The sequence below is a fragment of the Macadamia integrifolia genome, unplaced genomic scaffold (assembly GCF_013358625.1).
Source record: "Macadamia integrifolia cultivar HAES 741 unplaced genomic scaffold, SCU_Mint_v3 scaffold31, whole genome shotgun sequence".
In the NCBI taxonomy this organism is placed as follows: domain Eukaryota; kingdom Viridiplantae; phylum Streptophyta; class Magnoliopsida; order Proteales; family Proteaceae; genus Macadamia; species Macadamia integrifolia.
The window spans coordinates 134443-140676 of NW_024869204.1; the positions used below are offsets into that span (position 1 = coordinate 134443).

General features: G+C 37.1%; 2 protein-coding genes across 2 annotated transcripts; both read right to left on the minus strand.

Moving 5' to 3' along the window:
• Positions 1 to 3266: 3266 nt before the first annotated feature.
• On the minus strand, positions 3267 to 4598 carry LOC122067744. The gene is made up of 2 exons (XM_042631584.1): positions 3663 to 4598; positions 3267 to 3583 (listed from the first exon to the last, which is right to left on the minus strand). Exons 1-2 carry the CDS (start codon positions 3867 to 3869, stop codon positions 3392 to 3394), a joined length of 399 nt encoding a protein of 132 aa, XP_042487518.1. The 5' UTR covers positions 3870 to 4598; the 3' UTR covers positions 3267 to 3391.
• Positions 3954 to 5913, minus strand: LOC122067749. The gene is made up of 3 exons (XM_042631589.1): positions 5622 to 5913; positions 4730 to 5466; positions 3954 to 4598 (listed from the first exon to the last, which is right to left on the minus strand). Exons 1-3 carry the CDS (start codon positions 5911 to 5913, stop codon positions 3954 to 3956), a joined length of 1674 nt encoding a protein of 557 aa, XP_042487523.1.
• Between the last annotated feature and the right edge of the window lie 321 nt (positions 5914 to 6234).

Here is a 6234-nt window from a genome sequence, read left to right on the forward strand (position 1 = left end):
GTAAGGAGGCACCCCTTCTCCTGAAGTTACGGGGCTATGGTTTAAAGTCATTCATTGACTTCTTTCTCTTTCTTTCTCTTCCTTTTTTTTATTTCTTCACAAGTTTTTCAGACGAGGAGAGAAATTAAAGCGATAGAGACAAATACTTAGAAATCTAGCAACAAAACTAGATTAAATTCAATCAAAGTATACCCATAAGATTTGAACAAAAACGATTGGAGATCACTCAATAGCTCAGACCCATAAATAAGAGTATTATTATTCAACAAGAAATAGTGGAACATTTGATAAGGATGAAGAGATGGATAAAAATCAGTTTGATACAACCCCTTCTCAAACAATGATTTCTTTTTCTTTCTTTTTTTACTTTTTCCTTTGGGTATTGGGTCATACAATGGAATTAAGAATCAAATTTGTTGGGTTGACCCACACAATCTTCGCATTGCAACTACCCTACTGAGCAAAGGCATTTGAGGCTGCATTGCTACCGGTGGCACCACCGCTTTGAAGGAGGAGGTTGTTGTGGATTTGGTGGTTGTTGTCAAAGTTGGAAGGAGGGTGGTAGTACATCTTGCCGTCTGAGGACAGTGAGAGTTGAAACGACCAACGATCCTCACCCCTAAATCCAATATCTCCACATACTTTCCCATCTCTATCTTCCCTTCCTCTATCTCTATCACTTTAATTTCTCTTCTTGGTTTTTTGATTTGGGGAAGAAGAAGAATGATAAGGGCATACTTGGTAGTTTATTTATTACGAGAGTATTTTGGTATTTAAAAAAAAATAACCAGCAGATGTCAACATTTAAGATATATTCCCTAACAGAGACTAATGGTAGGGGTACGAGCGTAATTTGATATTATGCAGTGGTGTCTCTCTAATAGTGGCATTCTCTAGGGGTTGACGCTATAAATTACTCTTTATATTATGGGTAAATTAAAAAGATGCTTAGACATCGGGTGTAGTTGGGGAAAACTTGTGAGGTTCAAAGTCTCCAAAATCTGTTTCTTTGATGCAAACCTTTTTGACTCTGATTGTTGGGAAATTAAAGAGAATGAAAGTGAATTTTTATAATTTAAATAATAGGTTTTTGTAATCATTAATCATTACATAGCATGGGTATGGTTATACAATAGAGAAAAGAATGCCTTGACACCAGTAGGAGGCCAAGTGATAGTGCTTACTCCCTCTCTTCCATGAATTATTTAAATTTGGGCAAGAGATTGTTACCTGAATGGTGAATGAGCCAATGGATGTAAAAGTTTTTCATTGAATTTAATTTCCCTTTTGTTTAGGTAATTGAATGTCTGATCTCATCAATTTAGCCCCACGGATTGAGATTATGTACTTTGTGTAGAGGAATTAATGGATCGCATTCCTCTTGCCAAACCATTCCCTTAAAATTTACCAACCTAAAGCAAACCCCCTGCGACCTCTACTGCTCCACAAAGTTGGAATTATTGTTTTAATGATTCAAGTTATTAGAAGTTTTGGATATCGTGGTCAGCTGGTTTTGGCTACCACCGGAAGTAAGTTGTGGCGTGAAGTAGGAACCCTTAATGAGTTCAGATATATCTCTCCCTTTTATATTTTAATCAAAGGGTATAGAAACAATCTCACCCTATCGTAGAGTTATTTAGGTTATGAGGAAATTACACTCCCCTCCCCTGAGATTTGATCTAATATCAATCTCCTCACCTCTACTTTGAATTCTATCACCACCCTCCCCTGAACTTTCAAGATTCTCACCTCCGTCACCTATTTGGTGAGCCCTGTTAAATGGTAGGTTAAAATAACAGATTTACCCCTTAACAGATTTCAAACACCAAATATAACAGATGAAAGGGCAATAATACCCTCATCTTTATTAATTCACCTGAAATAGCCTATTCGATCGGATTTAGGGCTTGGAAGATATTTGGGAGCTGCGACCAGAGTCAAACTGAGTTTGACAACAACTACATTCACGGAGGCAACTGTGACCTGTGCTAGATAAGGGCAACCGACCAAGATCCCGCGACCTGTGCAAGGTAGTGGCAACTGACCAAGAGGCTCCCATGTCCCGTACGAGCTAGTGGCAGTCGAACAGAGGTCGCCGTAGGTAGTGGCAACTGGCAACCGAACAGAGGTCGCTGCAGGTAGTAGCAACCAACCAGAAGTCGCCGCGAGTATTGGCAGCCACGACCTGAGTGTGGCATTTGCTGCACACCTGAAATGATTGAAGCTTGCTGGGCTTTTTGAAACAGGTTTCTCATTTCCCCTTCTGTGTTGCTTGCTTAAGGTTTGTTAGAATGAAACAATGCCCATTCATTCCCTGCAGAACTGGTACATTCCCTGTAAACTGGTACATTTTCATTGTTGGACCAAGGTTTGCTCTGTATTTCTATACTTAATTTACCATTTTAATTCTTATTATATTTACTTCAACTACTGACTTGGGAGTGTTATTGTGTAAATTTGGCAGCTTAATGTCTATATCAAGTGTTAATTGCAACAGTGCTAATCTACTGAAGTATAGAAGCGTAAAATGTAGATGCAATCGAAAAGCCGCCATTAGGGTCTCTAAGACGGTCGATAATCCAAGCAGACTCTTTTACACATGTCCTGATTTTAATGGTTGTAACTATTTCAAATGGTGTGATCCCATTAATATACCAACAACAAAGCCACTGGCCATAAAATGTGAAGACTTGCATGAGGAAGTACACGGACTGCAAACTGATTTACAGGCTTTGCGAGAAGAGGTGCGGGGATTGAAAGCGATATCTTGAAGGTTGCAAGATGAATTGGGAACTAGGAATATTAGATTGGAATAAGTAGAAAGCATAGTTGGATCAATGAAGCATGTTTGTCAGTTTGTATTAGTGTTCTTTGTTGGTGTATTTGTAGCATGTTTTATGAGCATGAAGTTATGAAAACCTTTAATACATGAGGTCCTAAATACATTTGGACAGATGTAACCTAGTTTCTATATCAGTAATGAAATGGTTTTCCAGCTGTATCTCTTTTCTCATACCAAATCTAATTTTCAATTCAAAGTAGGAGAACAATTCCAATAGTCCTCTAAAAAAAAATTTGGTAGCATTCCACTACTAAAAAGTCCATTATATATACCTACTTAAATGAAAAATAAACATGCTATTGACCATAACTGTGCTAGAATAACCACATCTAATTTCAAGTTCAAGTACATCCACCATCAAAATAACATCATCCATAAAACATTAAAAAGAACTCATAATCGAGAAACTTTTTCCACATCAAAATAACCATTAAATCCAACTAACATTAAAAAAAAAAGAGTACCATCCATAAAACATCATCCATACCTAATTGTACTTAGTTAAGACCAAATCCCAAGCACCCTTGCTATCCTCTCATGTCCTACTGTTCAATTCTTCTTACTACTTTCTGTCTTCTTTGCATTCTTCCTTGCTTTCCTTTTATTCTCTTTAGCTTTCAATTGGGCTTTAATCTTGGTCTGTACATTCTCATCAACTATGCAGCTTGAAGAAGCCTGTGAAGATCTTGTTTGTATTTCAGACAAGTTGCTCTCAAGTTCACTTCCACTCATTTCATTTCTCTACACAAGCATGAAAATGAGTATTAGTACACTGTAAATAAACGTGGTAGTGGGTTTTTATTGAAAATTTTTTGCTTACCTTCACTTTAGAAGAAGACTTTTTACTCTGAACTAAAGGTCCTGTGCAAGTGCAGATGTTATATCCTTCACCTTTGCATCTTTCACATGTAAGACCTGAAGACCTTTTCCTAAATTCTCCGGATGGTCCTTCACCAGGTTCTTTCTTCCTAACTGTGTTCGGTCTTCCTACTAACCTCTTCAAGGGTGGAGGCTGAACAATGCTCATAGGATGTTCTTCTGGTAACTCATCCAAATCAGGAAGTGGATGAATTATGTCTCTATATACTTCCAAATATTTTTGTACACTGTATTATTCATCACAATAAGTTTTCAAGTCTTTCCTCTTGTTTTCAATACAGGCAGCCGCATGCTTACATGGTAGACCTGTAGCATCCTGGATTTTGCATCCACAAGAACGTTTCTTCAAATCAACTACTGATCTATAATTGCAATATGTTACTTCAAACTCATCTAATCCAGATGCAAGTACTATACACCATCTAGATTCAGTCCTTATAACAGTCAACATCTTTTGAATCCTTGGCGTGATATTCCCTGTATAGATACAACACATCCGATATCTTGGTTCCACCACTTCAAGTAGCTGCTTCCTTATCTCATTAATTAAAATAAGAATGTGTTTACTCTTAACAGATGAAATCCACTGATTAAATGATTCTGTCATATTATTTGTTATGTGGTCGCTCTTGCATCTAAAATCAAACGCATGTCTGAACCACATTTTTGGTGGATTTTTAAGCAACCAATCATGAACATCTTTATTAATGGCCTTCGTTTCATTCATTTCCTTCTCAAACATGAATGGAGTAGATGCCTTAGTTGTTGACCAAAACAACCTTCTAAGTAACACCCCATGATAGGTGCCCTGAAAGTTCTGATAAAGATGCCTACAACACCATCTATGCTGACATTGTGAAAATGTTGATTGGATGGCCTAACATAGACCCTGGTTAATACAAACAAGAATTGGGATAAGGTCATGATGGTTGAATAGCAAATATTAAATATAAGATGAGTATAATTAAATGTTAAAAAATAAAAGTTAAAGAGGGACAAGAAATATACCTTCTCTCTGTCAGACATAAATGTGATGGGTATGTCATCAATGACAGTGTAAAGAGTAGCATATAGATTGGTTAAGAAAAATAGCCAATTATCTTTATATTCATACTCAACAATAGCATAAGCTATAGGGAACAATCCTCTATTTCCATCTATAGCTATAGCAGATAAAAGAACCCCTCCAAACATACCCTTGAGTTGACAACCATCAACCCCAATGAATGGCCTGCAACCCTTCAGAAAACCATTTATACATGCTTTGAAGTATACAAACACTCTCTCAAATATAGGAGGATCTGACATGACCTTCCTCTCATGAAATTGTAGCTTAAATAGGCTCCCCTGATTTCTTTCCCTTAGTATCTCACCATAACTGGGCAGCTTAGCAAATGAGTTGGCATTACTCTCTTCATTGACCCCAATGACTATCTTTTTTGCTCTATACAATGTAATATAGGGGATCTTAACTTGAAAATTTTCCATGAAGTAGGCAGCCATTGCACTTGTTTTCATATCTGGATCTGCCTTTAATTGAGTAGCAAGATGAGAAGCAATCCAAATGGATATAATGTCTTTATTTTCCTTTGCTCGAGAACATCGATGCTCCTTACACATTGACTTAATCATATATGTAATTTCACCATCAGCAGGTGAAGCATGGATCCTCCAAGTACATCTAGGTGCTGCATACACAACAGTAACCCTTGACTTCTCATTTTTACGTCTCAAGATTGCAAAACCTTACTGGATAGCATAGTATTTGAGAACTTCTCTATAGTGATTTACATCATCAAAAACCATGTCAACAGCTAAATTAATTTTTTCATCTTCAGAATATTTCATCTTATCAAGGTAGGCTCCATAATACTCATCTGAGTCATAATTATCAAGTTACCTGACTTAATTCCAATTTCTTCCTCTCCTTCAGAAAATGACATGTCTTCATCTTCAAGGTCCAAATTGACATCAGTCCCTTCAATGCTACTATCATCATCAATTGCTTCATTCCAATCCACATCATTATCAACAACTGTAGCTCCATTGCTCCCTAGAGGTGTCTCACCAGCCATGTTGTAAGTGAAATCACTTGGACTTGCTGTGTTCACTTTTTCAAAACCTTTATTCATACTGTTCATCTTGTAAGCAACATCATTTGTTGCTGTAGTATTCACTGCCCTAGTCCTCATAATATCACCACCCCTTCGAACTTGATGCTTTTCTATACTAACCCCAGATGTCTAAGTTTGCTGTAGTACACTACCAATCCCATATTGACTTTGTTGGATATCAGTACCAACTCCACACTGACTCTACTTAACATTATCTCCAAATCCACTCTGACTTTGTTGTATGATACTATCTGCCTCCATATTTTTTTCACCCTCCCGAACAATCAATTTTTCAGGGAAGCCATTAATTGTATAATTGAATCTTGGGTGCTCCTCATAATGAAGGTCATAGACATATAAGTTAATCATATCCAGTTGTTCACATAATGGAAACATCTC